Source organism: Sceloporus undulatus, chromosome 4 (assembly GCF_019175285.1).
Source record: "Sceloporus undulatus isolate JIND9_A2432 ecotype Alabama chromosome 4, SceUnd_v1.1, whole genome shotgun sequence".
Lineage (NCBI taxonomy): Eukaryota > Metazoa > Chordata > Lepidosauria > Squamata > Phrynosomatidae > Sceloporus > Sceloporus undulatus.
Window position 1 is genome coordinate 68,803,655 of NC_056525.1, and position 18,901 is coordinate 68,822,555.

Below are 18,901 nucleotides of genomic sequence, written 5' to 3' on the forward strand. Positions count from 1 at the left end.
GTGTCTGGAGTTTGCACTATTTGTTGCTGCAGTTCTTGGGTTGCTGTATGTATGTATATATATATATATATATATATATATATATATATATATATATATATATATATCTCCAAACAATGTTTCTCTTGTCCCAGATTATTTTCTAATGATTCCTGGCATCACCTGCAACATCTTCTTCCCATCCTCATGTGGGTTTTTTTTTAATTTTGAGAAAAATGAAAATAACATCTTTCTTTTGTTTATTTACAGTTATACTGATATGGTGCATCACAGAAATCCCTTTTGCACTATACTTCTTTGACTAAAAATTAAGGGGGAAAGCCAAGGGTTACTCACCACTCACAGCAACAGAGGAACACAGACACCTGGGCCTGTTGCAATTTCCATCATCTTGGAAGTTCACCTTAGCTAGCATGACATGGACCATGTCAAGACTTGGGGTTCAGCTCTGTAACTGCTTCTGTCAGCAGGGGAGTAAGTTGGTTGCAGCTGAGGAAGGTTGGCAGAAGGTGGGCCCACTGTCCTGGGAGGACCACTTTTCTTGGCAGAGGCATGAGTCTGAGGTCTGGGACATCGTTCACCAGTGTCCATGTGGACATTGGTAACATATGGGAGTCCCCTCATGGGATTCAGGGGACGTGTATGGAACGGGGGTCACCCAGTTAAGGGTGGATGCCTTTCCAGCACTCCCTGGTGACAGGCGATTTTGCAGGGCTCTGCCCCTGTCTTGTCATCCCAGCAGTCCAGCACCAGGCCAGAGTGGGTCTCATCAATAAACAGGCGGATTGGTCAATGCCCATGCATTTGGGCCAACCCTGTTTTCAGCTGTAATCAATAAAGTTGTGGTCTGTCTTTTCTCCAGCCATGTTGTTGGTGTGGTTATTTGTGTACATTGCACATTACCCTTGGTCAAGCAATAATACTGTACATCACTGAAATATCCCTTTTGCACCATACTTCTATGACTAAAAATAATTAAAAATCAGAGAGGAGAAAATTCACCCTGCTACCCTAGGATCACCTCGGCAAATCACTTCCCCAGATGCTTTTTTAAAAAAGAAAAACCTTGGAAGAGTGTGGCCTTGGTACAGCTTCTGGCCTCTTAGGACACATGCATCATTTAAACATCACACTTCCAAAGTGACCTGAAGCAGCTTTATTTTGGCCTGACTGTTTAGGCCCATCATCTCATTTTCATTCATTAGTGGGATCTTCTTGCATCATTGGCTTGTGGTTCCCTCTGGGAGGCTTATCATCTTTGATTTTGCATGTAGAAACTATGCGCCAGCTCCACTAAACAACTGGTGCTCAGCAAAGCACTCTCTGAATTACAGACCTACTCACCTCCTCTGAGTGAAGAGCAGCTCTCGGTGCAACTCCCGGTGGTGCTTAGACTCTCTCACTGGGTTTGGCAGCTTCTTGGGCTCAATGAGATTTCTGTGGCTCTCAGATGGCTGATAGGTGCCACGCTCAAAGCTTCTGTCTCCTTCTGTAACATAAGAATAGGCCTTCTGCAGCATAGCTCAGGAGCAGCAGCTAGAAAATTCCTTAGAATTCCTCATTCTGCTTTCTTAGGCTAAGTGCCTAGAAAGATCCTTTGCAGAGTTTCTCCATGATCTTAATTTATCCCAGTACCAAACTGTGAAGAGTTTTCTAAGTGTTTGTGGAGATGGAATGGCTTGGATAGAATTACTGCTGTGTCGATTGCTCAATGCCTGAGCTCTACTGAATGACTCAAATGAGAAAAAAGCAATTCCTAGGCAGGGAAACCCTGAATGATTTTCTGTTTTTGAGATTTAAGACAGGATTTTCTGCGGAATTCGGCTGCCATAGTAGGTCAGTTACAGATAGCCCATCAAGAAACCTCTCTGGGTTTCTGTGTAGCACTTCCTCTGTTACTTTTATATAAATGTGCCCTCATGTGGTGAAACCAGAAATTCCATCCACTAAACATGATTAAAACCTAAAATCCCTGATAGTTACCAATGCCTCTATTTGAATTACAGAGGAGCATAAACTTTTATGAACTATGTAAATATTGTGAAACATTTTAGACTTCAATAAAAATAGAACACAAACTATTTATAGACATATTTATGTTTAGGACAACTATGTATTTATTTGTTTAATATTTTAAATTCTGCTCAGTAACTGAAGTTCTCTAGGCAGTGTGCAAATTATAATTTACTTTAATTAAGTTTCATTTATTTATTTAATTAATTTGTATGCCGCCTTTCTCCCAAAAAGTGACCCAAGGCGGTTCACAAATAAAACTCTTTTAAAACTTAGTACAATAAAACAATTAAAACATCACATAAAAACAATATAAAATTACAAACTTTAAAACCACAATAAAACCACAATACAGTACCTACTCCATACAGCAAACACCCCAGTATTTATAAACAGTAAATACAACAAAAACCCCAATAATTAAACAAGTAAATTTAAACCAAGGTAAAAACAGCAGCAGGGATAAAATTGCAGAGTTTTGAAAGTACAGTCATCCCTCCGGATTCTCTGACTTCCCATTCGCAGTTTTGAATTTCCGCAGATGGGAAGCAAGAAGACACAAAATGGTGTGCGTGCCTGTTGTGCACACGTGGCCATGCAACCATTAAAAACAATGGGGCTCCTATATATATATATATATATATATATATATATATATATCTCACTCTTTTCCCAGGACTGGGATTCAGTTTTGCTGATTGGGGGGGGGGGGAGGTCCAAAACAGATCACCCGCAAATCAGAAGGGACGACTGTAGTAAAACGTCTAATACAGTCAGCCCTCTATATCCACGGGTTTTTTTTTAACCACGGATTCAAGCATCCACGGTTTGAAAATATTTTTAAAATATCTAAATTCTGAAAAGCAAGGGATACCATCTTACTGTGCCATTGTATTTAATGGAACTTGGATCTCCACAGATTTTGGTATCCATGGGGTCCTGGAACCAAAATCCAATGGATATCAAGGGCCCACTGTATGCCTTTTTGTTGTTGTATCTTCAAGTCATTTCCAGTTTATGGTAGCCCTATCATGGGATTTTCTTGACAAGATTTGTTCAGAGGAAGTTTGTCTTCTCCTTCCTCTGAGGCTGAGACTTGCCTAAGATCAGTCAGTGGCTTTCCAGGGCTGAGCAGGAATTTGAGCCCTGATCTCCAAAGTCATAGTGCAACACTCAAACCACTATACCACACTGGATCTGGAGATTACCCTTAGGGTTGCCGTAAGTGAGTAATGACTTTAAAATGCCGATATATATATATATATATATATATATATAACATGTAAAGTCCTGGTATAGAAAAGGTGATATGATAAAGAACCAGACAAGTTTCTCTGGGGGCAGCATTCCACCCACAGTGTGCAACTTCATGCTTGTGGCCACTCATCTTCCTTTATTCAGTGAGGACACCTGCACAGCACAAAGGCCTCAGATGACGACTTTAGACCAGGAGTCAGACTAGTGTAAAAGCCAGATAACTGACCTGTCATAGTGAATAGACAAGAAAGAACTTGCTTCAAGTCCCTTCTCATCCAAGGGGTGACTTTCAACCATTATCCATCTCTTAGGTCCAAAACACACTGCAGAAACAATCCAGTTTGAGGCTCAGTGCTAGGGAATCCTAGGAATTGTAGTGTATTGTGGCTACCAGAGCTCTCTGATAGAGAAGGCTAAATGTCTCATAAAACTACAGTTCCCAGAATTTCCTAGCATTTTGAGCCAGGGCAGTTAAAGCGGTCTCAAACTGGATGATTTCTGCAGTGTATTTTAGAGCTTAGTCCAAAACCTGTTCAATGTAAATTAGCCTGCAGGAAAGCTGATGTAAATGTAATCAATACAATGTGCGGAAAGATAATACATTTTGCATGTATTTGTCACAGGAGACTGTCAATGTTCACTCAAGGTGAGGCAAATACCCCATGATAAATGTTTGGCATTTCTTCAGGACAGAAGATTCAGTAGTAATTAGACAGCCTTGACAGAATGGATTCAGTGCAGTATATAGATGTGCAATGCATTCTTACCTAGATTCCGGTTGCTCTTCTGAGTTCTGTATTCACCCTGAAACAAAAAGAGATGAAATTAAGGAAGAGAAGAACTTTTCAGGAAAGCAATGAATAAGTAGTACCCAAATTACATGAAGCCAGTGGCGTCCCTAGGGTTGGGTCACCCAGTGTGGTAACTCATGGTGTCACCCTTCCATAGACCTCCTTCCATTTCACACCAAACAGAATCCTTAGTAATGCTTTTTTGCTCTGGTGTTATTCGTAAATTGTAATTCCCATATACCACTGAATGTAATGCTAATAGTTGTGACATAAACAACTAGCAAAATTAAAATTATACTTTCAAATTACAATATCATATGCACAACCTAAATGTATTTACATATACATGGTAAAGATTTGGTTAAAAAGTGATATTTTTAAAGAAAATTTAAAAAGAATAAAAAATTAAATTTCAGTTTTTTAATTTTTTTAAAAAATAAAATTTTGAAATTTGAATTTTTAATTTTAAAAATTCTGGGACCTCTCCTTTCTTCTCCCACTGAGCTTCACCCCACTCCCGCCATCTCTTAAAGCATTTTAAAGGGAAGCAGATTAATGCCACAGGCCCTTTCTACCAAAGGTAGGTGTTTGAGGAGCAGTGATGCCATCCCCCCCTTAAGGTGTCACCTGGTGTGGTCCATACTGCCTGCACTCCCCTGGTGATGCCATTGCATGAATCACCCACTTTTCCAAATGATGAAAGGTTCCAAGGTCCCTGAATGCTGGTTGGTGTTATTTTACTTGGAAGGAAGTCACAGAATGATAGTGTTGCAAAATCTGATTAAATTTACAAACACAGAGGCTGAGTGTGGGTGGAAACAGCTAAAGGCACTCTCCAGGAAGATAGGCAGTCCTCATCCCAGACATTTACTGGAACAGGTCTGCTCAAACAGGTCTTTCATATACCGGTAATTATATTATATTAATCTACTTTAACAGCCATCGCAACATCCTATGGAATCTTGAGGTTTATAGTTTAAAGAGAGGTGCTTAGAATTCTCTGCCAGAGAACTCTAGTGCCTCACCGAGTCACCAGGCTACTAGCCCCAGGTTTCTATACTAGGATGCAGCCATGGCTGTGTAGTGTAGTGTGTAGTGGGGAAAGGGCCCAAGGTTATTATATCTATAGATGTTTCCCCCACTTTGTGCTCCCTTAGTCCCACTTCCATCCCCTAAGCTGCAGGAGAAAAATGAGGTTGAGTCACCCTATCCAACCATCTACTAAGCAATGACAAGCAAGCATAAGACTGAATATTATTCTAATTTCTGTGCTTATTTGGGTCAACTGCAAGGTACCTTACTAACTGACACAGCATACCCTCTGCCCTGGTTTAGCAGGGGCAGTCCTGACTAATCCTCTGCCCTCTCACATTTGCAGCTTTTAAAATGTCCCAGTTTCTATCATCTCACTTCACCCTTTATTCTTGGCTTACTTCCATGTGTACAAGCTGAGTTCAAAGTGCAAAAGTAATTTGCTCAATTAACTTGGCAGACAGGAAGGAGGGGAGTCTCTCCTTTCCCAGTAGACTCACAAAAAAGCAAACTACTGAGGTCTTCCCTACTAACTTGTGTGTTCTTCCTCTTTAATAACTTTTGCCAGTTTGACCAAATTCTGCTCTTCCTTAGTCACATATGTTCCAGTTTTCATCTATGAAGTGTTAGAGGGTATGTAACAGACATAATGTTTGTATTGAATTTTGTCTGCTTCTTTTCATCTGCTGATTTCAAAGTAACAATAAAATAGGTAAATAGCTATATGTTTAACAGAAGCTGCACCATAAAGCCTTCACTTAACAGCTGCTGAAGGAATTGCAGAATCACAATTATACTCTTGAATGGTAACAATTAGGCCAGGAATAGAGAACTTGTGGCCATTAAAATGTTGATGAAATACTCTTATCAGTGGTCATGCTGGTAGACTCGAATGGGAACTAATGTCCAACAGCATCTGGATGGTGTTTCTCTCACAGTCTTTTCAGTGTTGCATTAGACGTATCAAATAACAAGTCATGGAAGCTTCATGTGTCTTAAATGCATTAATTTTGCTCTCTTTTGTAAATCAGGTTTTTCCACCAGCCTGGCAGCTGATGGGAAAAGTCATAAACATTACACATAAGCTACTTCAGACGGACCCTATAACTTTCTCTTTACATTGCTTCTCCCATTTCTTCTATTTTGTCCTGATCACTTATAACAGTGGTTCCCAACCTGTGGGTCGGGACCCCTTTGGGGGTCGAATGACCCTTTCATGGGGGTCGCCTAAGACCATTTGAAAACACCTATTTAATTACAGTTATGAAGTAGAAACAAAAATAATTCCATGGGTTTGGGTCACCACAACATGAGGAACTGTATTAAAGGGTCGTGGCATTAGGAAGGTTGGGAACCACTGATTTATAAGATCATCTCAGTAGTAGGAGGCTCTTCTGCATCGTTCTGGCTCTTCTGTCCAGCTTTGAAAGATTAGATTTTCCATCTCAGAGCAGATTTACTTTTAATCCACTGCTGAGTAGCCCATCATCTGTCAAGTTGAAGTTGTGTCCCTTAACCAAAGAAAACAGTGGCAAATATTGTAAAGCTACCGGTGTCAACAGGCCCACTCCGTAACTAAAGTTTTAATGGACGCCAGGGCAAGACTACAGACATGTTGATGGCATTACACAGGAAGAATGGAGCTCTCACGAGGTATTCTTTTACTTTTTCTCTCTCTGGTCTTTCAGAAGTGCTCAACAAGGTAAGTAATTGAGTGCTGCTGTTAACCTGCCCTTCAGTGGTGTAGGCAAAACTACCATGATTGATAATAGTCATCATCATTGCAGCTCAAGGCAGTGTGCATAGCTTTCCTTATCCACATTTTATCTTCATAGCAACTCTGTGAAGAAGGGAAGGCCGAAAAAGAGTTGCCCAATGAGTTTCTCTCAGATGCCTGTCCAACACTTTAATCCTAACATCATTACACTACATTCAATCTCACAAAAGGTGGATAACAACCTATAGCAGTAACTCCCTCCAGCGGGAGATGTGGTTGGCCTCACTTTGCTCTCTTTCTGCCAGGAAGCAAATACCTCTTTATGTAGGCAGGCCTTTGGCTCTTAACGCATGTGGCAGAAGGGTCTTTTAATGTGGTGTGCTGTGTTTTCTCTTTTTTATTATGTTCTAAATGCATTTTAAACTATTTTAACTTTATGCTTTTAATATCATTGTTGATTTTTTCTTGTATAATACTTTCTGTGTAATAGAATTTCAGCTGTTCTTGGTTTTAATTTGTTATAGACCTCCTTGGGTCATGTGTTGGGAAAAAGCTGGATATAACGTAAATAAGATAGATAGATAGATAGATAGATAGATAGATAGATAGATAGATAGTATAGCAGTAATAGATATCACCCACATGTGGTCAGCCACCCATCCAAATGCAAATCCAGACCTTTCCAACCAAGCCCCTATATTCTCTACATTGAAGCAGCAACTGTCTTTATTTCTGCTGTATCTTTCCTTATCATGGGAGTAAACCAAGCATCGTTAACACACATCAACAACTGGCCTGGATACTTTCCTCTGTGGTCCTAAGATCTGTAGTTTGTTGTGGCATCAGAGCTGTCTGACAAAGATGACTAAATCTCTCACAAAACTACAAATACCAGAATTCCATAGCATTGAGCCATGGCAGTTCAAGCAATGTCAAAGGGCATTATTTCTGCAGTGCAGATTAGACTTAGTTGGAGCAGATGGAAGCAGACAATGCCACCGCCTGCTCTTCAAGTGGGATTCTGATGCACTCTGTCTAATACTAGGGCCAGCTGTGCTTATCTTGAGAAGCCTAAATTGCAGAGAACAAAAGCAAGAGACACATTCACTTATAGAGTGTATTGACGCTGCACAATGAAGCTGCTATTCATGTGGCAACAAATGAACTTTGTAGAAACTTGATTAGACTCTCAGCCTTTCTTTGATGCCGAGTTTCAGCAATTCTCCCTGTGAAAGGCCTGAATTGCTTTCCCTTCCTCATATGATGTTGTCTTTCCCAATAAAATTGTTTCAATGTTGTACACTTATTAACACCACTTTCAGGGTCAGGAACATCACTGTGGCTGTGTCAGCATCTCTTCCGCCTTTCACTCTGAGCTTTCCCCCTCCTCCTTGATTGGATTTGAAATGTTGATTAGTGTTGCTTTTCTCTGCAACTAAGCAAATGAGATAGGAACTGGGGAAGGCAAAGCTTCATCCTGCTTCCTCTGCAGTGTCAACTTACTCAGAGCTAAAAGTAGCCTTTTTGGCAGGCCTTCATAAACCCTTTGAGTTTTGGCTGTGCTTGGGCTGCTATTGTGAGGCTGTAGGGGAAAGGGGTTATGTTCACTAGATCAATGTAAGAGTGAAAATGTTGACCAGTCACAGAATCAGGATTACACATCATCTAGGAGATTATCACAGCAGGGTGCTGTTTTGCGTGGGTGCAAGAACTATTTGTTTTATCCACCTGTAAAAGGGTCACTTACTTTTGTACCATAATAGCACTGTGAGGTAGAGAGGTCACTGTTGCCAGAGGGTTAATACAGAGCTCTTAGCTGACATCATGTGGATCTGCACGGTGCATGATCAACTGCTCACCTCTTTGCACTCTTAAGAAATACTACACACATCATTTCCTAATGCGTAAGCGATGCTACAACATTTACACAGCCCAGCTATGGAGGGAGGGGAGTGAATTCGTGGTGTGGATAACCTGACATGACTGACATGTGTATCTAATCTATGCCTGCTTTCACAAAGAAGTAAGAAAGGTATGTGGTGCTAGAAAGGAGGAATTACATATCTCTTTTCACCCAGGGTCCTTCAAAATAGAGAGCTCCTACCAACAGCAACCAAAAGAATTGGTGAAGCTGTTCCTCCAGCTTTACCTTCTTGACTGATGGGAGCAGTGAGAAGAAAAGATGGAAGAATTGGCAGGTACAAAAGAAGTACTGTACAAAAGAATATTGTTTCTCCACCCTGTATTAAAAAAATCCACAAATGAGGCAGAATGACCACATAATAAAAACCTTGTTTGGAAGAACTTGCAGACTCCATACACAGCCAACAAAGGCAGGGGACAGATTTGGCTGATCAAAGAGACCTCACATATTTCCAGAAAAGTAGCCTCTGAGATGTGAGGTGTTCCCTTAAGCTTCATCCCTTTTGACATACCATCAAGAGGAAAGCTACTCACCCGTTTTGACTGGGAGGCCCCCATGGCTCTGATCTGGAGAAATCCTTCCTCTTCCCCTCTCTTTCTGTCTTTCTCTGCTTTCCTTTCCTTTCAAGCAGTAGAATGTTGTCTTTGAAGTATTTTACAGGGCATCCACTTTGTAAAGATAGTTTAACACTGGAGTTCTATTCCTTTTAGAAAGACACTTTTGCCACAAATGTATGTACCTCACCATGATGAATCAAGTTCCCCTATCTGTTTTTCTTTGCAGAAGAGACAGTAATGTGATTGTGGATGGACCCTGCTTCTTTTAGCAGGCTCTTCGCAAAACCTATTAAAGCACTTAGGCTAATCCCTGGGTGTGTGGTTAGATGGATGGGGGTGGGAGAAGTGAAAGACAGAGAAAGACAGGTGTCATGTGGCATGTTCCTTTAAGAACCTTGGTCTGATTAAGCAAAGGATGTCATTCCCTTAGTCTGATGCTCTGAAACATTTCTTACCATGACACAGGGTTAGCTGACCTGTGGATTATTACACTTCAAGTAAGACTGATTTCAGATGCCATGCTAACAGGACAATCCTATACATCAGTTATGTCAATGTATTGCTAGACTGGCCAAACAGTTGCTATAGTCCAGTCATGGTTAACCTTTTAGAGGCCGAGTGCCCAAAGTGTAATCCAAAACCCACTTATTTATTGCAAAGTGCCATGTCCCTCTGGCTTTCTAGTAACAAACTCTGGCAAACTCTGTGCTAGGGCAACGGCACATGTGCCCACAGAGAGAGCTCTGAGTGCCACCTCTGGCACACGTGCCATAGGTTCTCCATCACTGGTATAAATATACACGCTTGTGGGAAGGGAGGGAAAGCACACAAAGAGCATCCATGGAAGCCAACCAATGGCCATAAAATCCAGCAGACTCCAGCAAAGGGACATGAGATAGGAAGCAGGTTGATTCTACCAAACTGGCTGAAAGACTACACTATTTGCTTCCTCCCCTCTTCTCAGGGTGACCAGATGTCATAACCTCAGGAGGACAAGGCACTGCAAAATGGGCATTCAAGAAAAATATAGGGCATTACAAAATACTGTAAAAGCTAAAACCTCCAATATAAATGTAAATCCATGCTAGTCATACTCAAAATGGAAAACATTTTGCAATTCCTCCTGGACAGAAAGTTGCAATGTAGGACATATCCTGGAAAAGGAGGCTGTTTAGTCACCCTGACTCTTCTTCTTTATCATCTTTCCCCCCTCTTTTTTGTGCTGTAGCTTTTTAGAATGTAAGTTGCTGGATAGGGATTTTGATTATACATAAACCATTGTTGGAGCCTTTCCAAGGAGTGAAGTTAATGTCCTTCCATAAAAATCAAGGTCCATTATACTGCCACCCAAAATGAACTTCTCATGAAAAGACATTAGTTCCAACTACAATGTGTGTCTATGTGCACCTTCAGGTTGCCTGTCAATATATTGTGACCTAATTAATTCCATAGGGTTTTCTTAGACAAGGAATATGCAGAGATGGTTTGACATTATCTTCCTCTGATTGAAATATACCCTACTGTGCCTGGTAATCCTTGGTGGATCCCCCATCCAAGTACAAACCAGGCCTAACCCTACTTAGGTTCTGAGAGTCAATTATTTAATCAATATAAGTTACATCGTGTTTAACTTGCCTAGTTCTGTTTCAGGGCAGGGTGACTAGACATCATCCTTTTTCCGGACTTCAATCAAACCTCTATCCTGGAATAATTCCCAAAATGTTCTCCATTTTCAGCAGGCTAAGAAGCATGAACGTATATTTATATGGACCTGTACCCGCCCAACCGTACCTGGAGACGAATGCGCCCCTTTACGAATTTCCGGTACGAAAAAATACATTCAAAAAACTGTTCCGGGTTACGAAGGTTATTTCGGGTTACGAAAATTTTTTTGGTGCTTTTCGGCGCTATTCACAACGAAATCGCGGGCTTTTCCCATGAGCGCTATGGCTTTGCGCTACGAAGTAAGCCCGGGTTACGAAAGCGGCGGGCGGAACGATTAATTCGTAACCCGGGGTACCCTGTATTGTGTTTTGAGTTGTATTTGTAATGTCTACATTTTTCTGAAGGACCTACATCATCAGCATCATCATCATCTTTATAGCCCAACCTTCCGCTGGAGGATCGGGACAGGTTACAATAAAAATAAACATAGTAAAATAATAACACTTTACGGTGCCGTTGCCGCCGTTGCTGTCATGAACATCTGGTCCTCTGGTTGGGGGTGGGCCTGTGGGGAAAGTGTTTGTCTTTTTTGGGAAGCCAGCATGTATAGTAAGTGGTTCAGTGTCAGATAGGAAGTGGGGAGCCCAGTTTGAATCCGCTCACCCAGGAACCCAAGGGATACCCTAAAGATCTCTCTTTCAGCCATAGGAGGAAAGCAGGGCAATCCTCCCTGATTAAGGAATATAGCCAGAAAATCTATGATGGGATGACCATAAGTCAGAGGATGACTTGAAGGCGTAACAACAAATCCGTTGAAATTAGCAATTGAGATTTATGTCTTGTGGATTCTGGACTGATATAGTATTGAGATGCTTTTCAAAACCATCATATTAGAAATGTCAAAATCTAACAGTTTAGAATCTAAAATAATAATGTCTAAATCTAGCATGCTAGCCTCGTAGACCCTGTCAAAATGGAAAGCATATGTAAGTAATAAATCCTTTCTTCAACTGTTTAATGCTGCAAAAACGACCATGCCAGTCAAGATTTGAAGACATGTTTTGTTAAATCCCTTGTTGGTAAAGACATAGAGAGTTGCGTTTGTTGGGATGAACATACTATGCTTCCTTGCTATGTGAGTCTTAATTGATTTTGATTTATGAGTAGCTAGTCTAAGAATGCATGTAATTCTAGCCTAATTAAAGTGATGTCTGGCATTGTAATAGGCATGTATTTATGGAGGGATAATTGGCGCCCAGCGACAGGGCACAAAGCAGGGAACAACAAAGGAAAAAGAAAGAAGAAAAAAGCGAAAGGACACAAGGGGGAAAAAGAGGGACAAACAGTGGGGGTTGCAAAAGGCCCAAACGAGAATAAAACAGGCAAGGTCCCGCCCGAACAGGAAAGGCCGACAGAAGGCCAGGGCAGGGGGGCCGGGAGGCGTGGAAGAAAACGGTGGAAAAAACAAACACAGAAGCCGAAAGAATAAGGAGGGAGGGGAAAGGGGTCAGTCGGCGGCGGGTAGAAGAAGCTGACCGAAACCATGTGGGGAGTGGCAAAAAAGAGAGTGATGGCCACGGGGCGGTAGCACAACACCAAGTCAAAAATTACGGCAAGGGGGCCAGAGAAATGTCAGCCAGTGACAAACTCCAGTGAGTATTCGAAGGATTCAGCCTTCTGTGCAGAACCCCATTTAATAATTGTGTTCTGTCCAGACAACAGGTTTGGGATAAAGATGTGGTCGAATGGGCGTTTATGAAATCTCCTTGTTTTGGAGTTCCAGTGGTTTGCTATTTCCCCCACCATCTACCACCCAGCCCGGCTTTCTGCGGAGAACAGAATGGCAGGCTGTACAGCCCGTGCAGATTCACAAGGCTGAAGCTGGTGGCTTAGTCCAGTTCCTGATTACGGCGTTGAAATTTTGGAACATGGCTAAATCCTTCAGAGGGTGAACCAAGACATCATATGTCCAATGTCCCTGAGCTCCTTATATATATATATATAATATATATATATATAATATATATATATATATAAGGCACGCTGTTCTTGAAAGTGCAGTAAAGGGGTGATAGTATAAAATCGGCAATACCAATGAAGAAAAAACATTCTGCAACCTTAAAAGGAGTTGTGGGTCACACAAATGATAGAGTGCCACATCCTGGGATGCTCCTCTTGCCCAGCTGGAACTGACTCTGGAGACCAGGAATTTGATTCCCAGTCAGCGTGAACCCACTGGGTGGACCTTGGGCAAGTTACATTCTGCGTCATCCTCAGAAAGATAGCCTGGCAAAGCCCCCCTGAAGGAAATTGCCAAGGAAATCCATGATAGGTTAACCTGATGTTGCCTTAATGTTGGAAACTGAATTAATCAAGTATTTGGGGGGAAAGTCCAGATATACATGGGCCCAGTTGGCATTTACTGGGTTTGGAGTCTAGGAACTAACCCAATGGGATTACCAAAATCTGCTGATGTTCGAGGTCCCATGAAATATGATGGCATAGTATAAAATATGTGCCCTTATATAAATGACAAAATCAAGGTTTGCTTTAGAATGTGGTTGGTGTGGGGTGTGTAATATTATATATATATATCTATATAACTATTTTCAAGCAAGAAATGGTCATGAAGCTGTGGATATAAGGACCAACTTGGAGAACCGATTAGGAATGTTGTGGTTGTTTTTAGATTATTTTTAACGGGAATATATTTTAGGAAGATGATAATAACTCTTATGTTGAAATAGTATTGGAAATAAATTATGATTATTTATTTCGCCGACAATATTTCTGCCCATTTAAAATTTCTGTCTGCCCACCTCCTGTGTTCAGGACAGCATGCCAACGGTAAACTGGGCAAATCCACGAACATCAGTTCCCACTTGAAAACCGTGAAAATTGTTTTTGTTTTTAACCAAGGCAGCACTTGTTCCAATGTATAGAAAACAGTGAGAATACACTAGCCGGCAGCAGCATGCGCAGCCGACAACAGCAGCAGGCAGCAGCAGCAGCAGAAGCACAGGGAACCTGGTCCCTCCCTTTCTCCCAGCCACAAACCATCATTGTTCGGCTGTTCGGCTAGTGTGCCTGAAAGAACTCTATGCGCTTTCTCGGCCTAGAGAGGAGCCGCGTCTCCGCGGCGCTCGATTGGCGCTGCCTGGCGTTCCGGTGCCGCGCTGGCCGTTCCAGTGGCAGGGGATGCGGTGACTGGGGAGCGGGAGCGGGCCTGGGGCGCAGTCTCCATGGCTAACGTGTGAGGGTCCTGCGGGGGGCGAGCAGGGCAGCGCTGGATGCTGCGGCCATGACCCTCCTTCCCTCCTCCACTTGGTTTGCCCTGGGGCCAGACCTTGTCCCTTTTTCCATGACCGTCCTACATTTCCCCCTCCTGTCCCATGAGGAATCCCCACATTTCCTCCATTATGACCTGACTAAAGCATGGGTTTATATTGATTAAGTAATTGGTGTACTTATGTTGTACGAGGATGCCTTTTTCCTTTACCCATGGCCAGCCTGTCCTCCTTTTCCAGGGCCGCCCTTACCTTTCGCTTTCCTGTTCTTTCCAGAGGATCCCCATTGTCCTCCATTTTGCAGGACTCAAAGCATGCATGGATACGGATAGATGCCGGGTTTTATTGGAGTGTCCTCTGTTTTCTTACTGTCCTCCCATTTTTGAGCATGTGCTTACATTCCTATTATGTTGCTTTCATTTTAGTTTTTATTTTTCGTGTCCTCCATTTCTTGAATGCCCGACATTCTGCGCACTCGTCCTCCTTTGTTTATAACTTTTGTTTAGCACGATTGAAGCATGGTTTACATTTCTAGGAGTGTTTTTTTAAGCTTTTTAATCTGGCCACAGCCTCCATTTTACTTGAAGGTCCTACATTTAGTGCAGCAGAGAAGGGCCGAGCATCCTATCTTGGGTGGCTCGCCCAACTTGGCTCCTGGTAGGCAGGTAGGAATAGGGAAAACAAAGGACATGACCGGGCCCTGGCCCCGCCGCCCCTGCGGGGGATCCGCCCAGGAGACCCCAGTCTTCTTCCTCGCCTCGCACACTGGTAGGACCTTGTCAGCACATCTCCAGATTCTCACATCGCTAGCTTCCCCTGGACTCGCCTGGCTTCCCTTCCCTTTTTTTTCCTTTCATTCGCCCTCCTTTCTTCCACTCTCTTCCCTTTAAAAAAAAAAAAAAAAAAAAAAAAAAGGGCCAACCCCCCCTATCTGCTGTCTTTGCCTTGCCGCCTTCCCTCTCTCCCCCACCCTTGAGAGGCATGGATGCCGACAGGGAGGCCAGAGCCACAGGAGAGCTCGCTTCCATCCCACCTTGCCCGGGGCCAGCCCGGCTTTGCCGGCTGCTCGCCGAGCGCTTCCCCAGCCGCACCCCTGGAAGTGGAAGCGCGCCCGCAGCGGCCGAGGAGGCCCTCACTGACTCTCCGCTGCAGCTAGGGGACTCCCAGACGACCCAAGGGTGGTCTGAGAGAGACCCCTCATCCAACAACACACCGCGAGGCGGATGTAAGTAACTCCCCCCCGCCGCCACAGTTTTGAGGAGATGCTCAGTTCCTTCCGGACCAGGAACCCCCCTCCTCCACCGAGCCAACCCAGGAGGGAGCGAGGGCGCCGGTCCCGCGCTATCGCAAGCCCACCACACGGCTTGGGGAGCCGCTGCGTTCCCGGGGGCGGGCCCTGCTCATGATGGCCAGGGCCCATGTTCCTCAGCCCGTTCTGTCCCCGGTGACTCATTCCCGGATGGGGTGGGGATGCCCGGTGCTTTTCCTCAGGCACGCGCCGCCAGGTCCCCATGGCGCGCGCCATCTTGGATCACCAATGCTCCACCCACTTTCCGGGCGACCCGGAAGTACCCAGCGGCACACGCGGGCCGCTCATGTGGCGGCCGCAATCCTGTGGCCATGCGCCACCGGGCGCCGCCATCTTGCCCGCAAGGGGACAGTACCCAAATCACCTCACGCACTCGGGGCGTGCACCGAGGACTGAGCGTTGCCGCGGCGACAAGGTCGAAACCCGTGGAGAAGGGGGAGGGCCTCACGCGTACTCCATCCATCCCCCAGGCCACAGTCAGATCGGGGAGGTCAGGGACGCAAGGTGTCCAGAAAAAGGGGGCTCCCCGGCCGGGGACGAGCAATCCCCTGACCAGAGCCTCCCCCTTAACTCACGCAGAGACCTTCGATCAAGGTCAGAGGACGAGAGGTTTCATCAGGCTCCTCTTCTGATCGGAGTGCCATACGACCTCCCTCCGGCCAGCGCTCCGGCACGACAGGGCTTCTAGCCTCAGCGCCCTCGGGCTCCACTGTCCTCCGAGGACGAAATATCGGAGGAGACTGCACAATGTCTCAGCCTCTGATGCAGAGGAGGGCGAGCTGTCCCATGATGAGGGGGATCCCCAAATCAGACCGCCAATTGTCCTCGCGTTTGTTCAAGCAAGAGGACTATATTCCACTATAAAAAAGACAATCAAAACTTTAGGCCTGTCCGCTCCCAGCCAGACCCTGGCCACCCGCTCCCCTGATTCGGACCTCCCTAAAATGAGCGGGTTTATTCCCAGTGCCGGTCTCCTCAGTCCAGCAATCCCTTGTCCACTTAACATCATGCAGATCGATTAGAGAGGAGTGGTCAAAGCCTGCCTCTGCCAGTACCAATCACGGCATCACCCGCAAGTACTATGTTACTGCAGCCCAGCCGTCATGGATAGCTCAGGGTCCCACCTGGATGCCCCTGTGCGGCTCTCGTCGCTCATCACAGTTTTCAGTAGGGATGGGGAAGACAACCCCAGGAACCCAGAGGACCGTAGGGCCGAGGGGCACTCAAAAAGGCTCAGAGGCCTTATCCATTGCCATGAGGGCTGCGACCACTTATCATGGTAATGCGAGCCAGTCTCCAGTTGTTCCCGTCAACTCTAGACCTCCGACCTGACCGACCGACCAAGGGTAAACAAACAGAACATTAACAAAATTGCCAGAGCGGTCAGCCTTCGCAGCCGATGCACCCTTGATACCATCCAACAGTGTGCCAGAGCCCAGGCAGCGGCCGTGGCAGTCCGCAGGCAGTTCTGGCTCAAGAGCTGGAACGTCGATTCCAAATCCAAACAGAACTTGGCTTTTACTCCTTTTCTGGGGTCCAAGTTGGTTGGAGAGTCCTAGAGCCCGTGCTAATAGAGGGCAAGGACAAGAAAAAGCCCTTCCCACCTCCAAAAAAAGGGATGAACAAAAAGCCATACAAGAAACCCGCTCTTCCTTTCGTTCCATCCATTCCCCTACCCTTCTTCCTCCAATCCTTTCGACCAGGGAGTCCAAACCCAACAGGTCAAGTTGGGAGATTCAAGGTCCAACAAGCAGTCGAAGAGCCCGCCTTCACCCCCAAGAAGGAATGGGATCCAAAACAACCCCGGCAAAAATAATCCCCAATGCGGCGCTCCCCCGTAGGGGGCAGGCTGCAGGGGTTCGCCAATCTGGGAGACATCTACCTCGACAAATGGGTCTTGGATACCATTCGGTCAGGGCTACAGAGGAATATTCCACCATAACGCCCCCAGACAAGTTCATTCCGCTCCCAGATCAAACACGACCCCAGCAAACACCAACCTCCTGCTGGAGGCCATCACGCCTGCTGGGACATCAGGGCCATCGGAACCTGTTCCAAGACAGGAGAGGGGGCTGTTGCTATTCTACCTTCTTTCCTTGTCCCAAAGAAAAACGGATCCTGGAGAGCCATTTAAAAAACCCAGAGGTGTCAACCGTTTGTCCTAAAGAATGTTCAGGATGGAGACGCTCAGGTCCATCCTAGAAGGGCCTCCAACCGGGAGACTTGGCTTCCTTCACGGAGCCTTCAAGATGCTTAATTGCATATTGTTGATCCACCCTTCCTCGCGAAGATTCCTCAGGTTCAATATGGCAAGCCGCCATACCAAACAGGGCGCTCCCCTTTGGACTAGAATCCTTCCCCCAGGGTGTTTTACCAAAATCATGGTGGCACTGGTTGCCAGGTGGAGAACCCAGCGGTTTACACGTCTATCCATTACCATCACGACCTTCTAATACCGGTCCCCTCAGACGACAGGGAAATCAGACGTCGCTTACGATTATCAGGTCACTCCACGACCACGGTTGTTCCTCCTCAACCTGGAAAAGAGCTCGCTGACCCCAAGTCAACAAATCCACCACCTGGGAGCCATAAAGACCCAGGCGGGGACGGTGTGCCTGCCCGGACCGGAACGATCCATTCAGGAGGGCAATATCAAAAGCACGTCCCTCCAGGCGCCCCAGTCTCCAGCTCCTTGGCGCACCTCCAGGGTCTTATGATAGCAGCTATCCAGTGCCTCCCGTGGGCGAGATTCCATTCCGAACCTCTGCAATGGCTCCTTCTACCACACCAAGCGGTCCATTGCCCTCAAAGACACAGGACGTACAGCTCCCATGCGAAGCAAGGGAGTCGTTTCGCTGTGGATGTCAGACTCAATCCACAAGGCCGCCTAATTTGGAGACCCCCGGTGTCCAAGTCAGCGACGGATGCCAGCCTCCGGGGATGGGGGCGGTTTGCGGAACACAACTGGCCCAGGGCAGATGGAGCCCGGAGGAGTTGACACACAGCATCAACCGGCTGGAGCTCAGGGCAATTCGCTTCGCTCTCCTCGCCTTCATCAGATGGTCCGTCAGAGGTCAGATCCTGATTCAGGACCGACAACACCACAGCCAAGCCCAGGTCAACCGACAGGGGGGAACAGATCCAGGTCCCTGATGGTCGAGGCTCAATCCCTTTCTATCATGGGCAAGTCCAACTCGATAGCCTTGGAGGCAGAACACCTTCAAGGATCCCTAAACTCAAAAGCCGACTGGCTGAGCAGAACAGACATAGATCAGGAGAGTGGAGCCTTCATCGCAGAGTCTTCCGACCATCGTCACAGGCTTGGCCAACCCGTGTTTGGACCTGTTCG

At 45.4% G+C, this 18,901-nt stretch overlaps 1 protein-coding gene across 1 annotated transcript in view; it reads right to left on the reverse strand.

Annotated features, from left to right (window-relative positions):
- LOC121929835 (protein FAM107B-like) overlaps positions 1-9,486 on the reverse strand; it is an 11,210-nt gene extending 1,724 nt beyond the window's left edge. The window contains exons 1-3 of the mRNA XM_042465769.1: positions 9,268-9,486; positions 4,038-4,074; positions 1,345-1,489 (exon numbers count right to left, since the gene is read on the reverse strand). Of these exons, the coding sequence (XP_042321703.1) occupies positions 1,345-1,489; positions 4,038-4,074; positions 9,268-9,291 (206 nt within the window). The 5' untranslated portion in view covers positions 9,292-9,486. The remainder of the gene's footprint in view (positions 1-1,344; positions 1,490-4,037; positions 4,075-9,267) is intronic.
- Between the last annotated feature and the right edge of the window lie 9,415 nt (positions 9,487-18,901).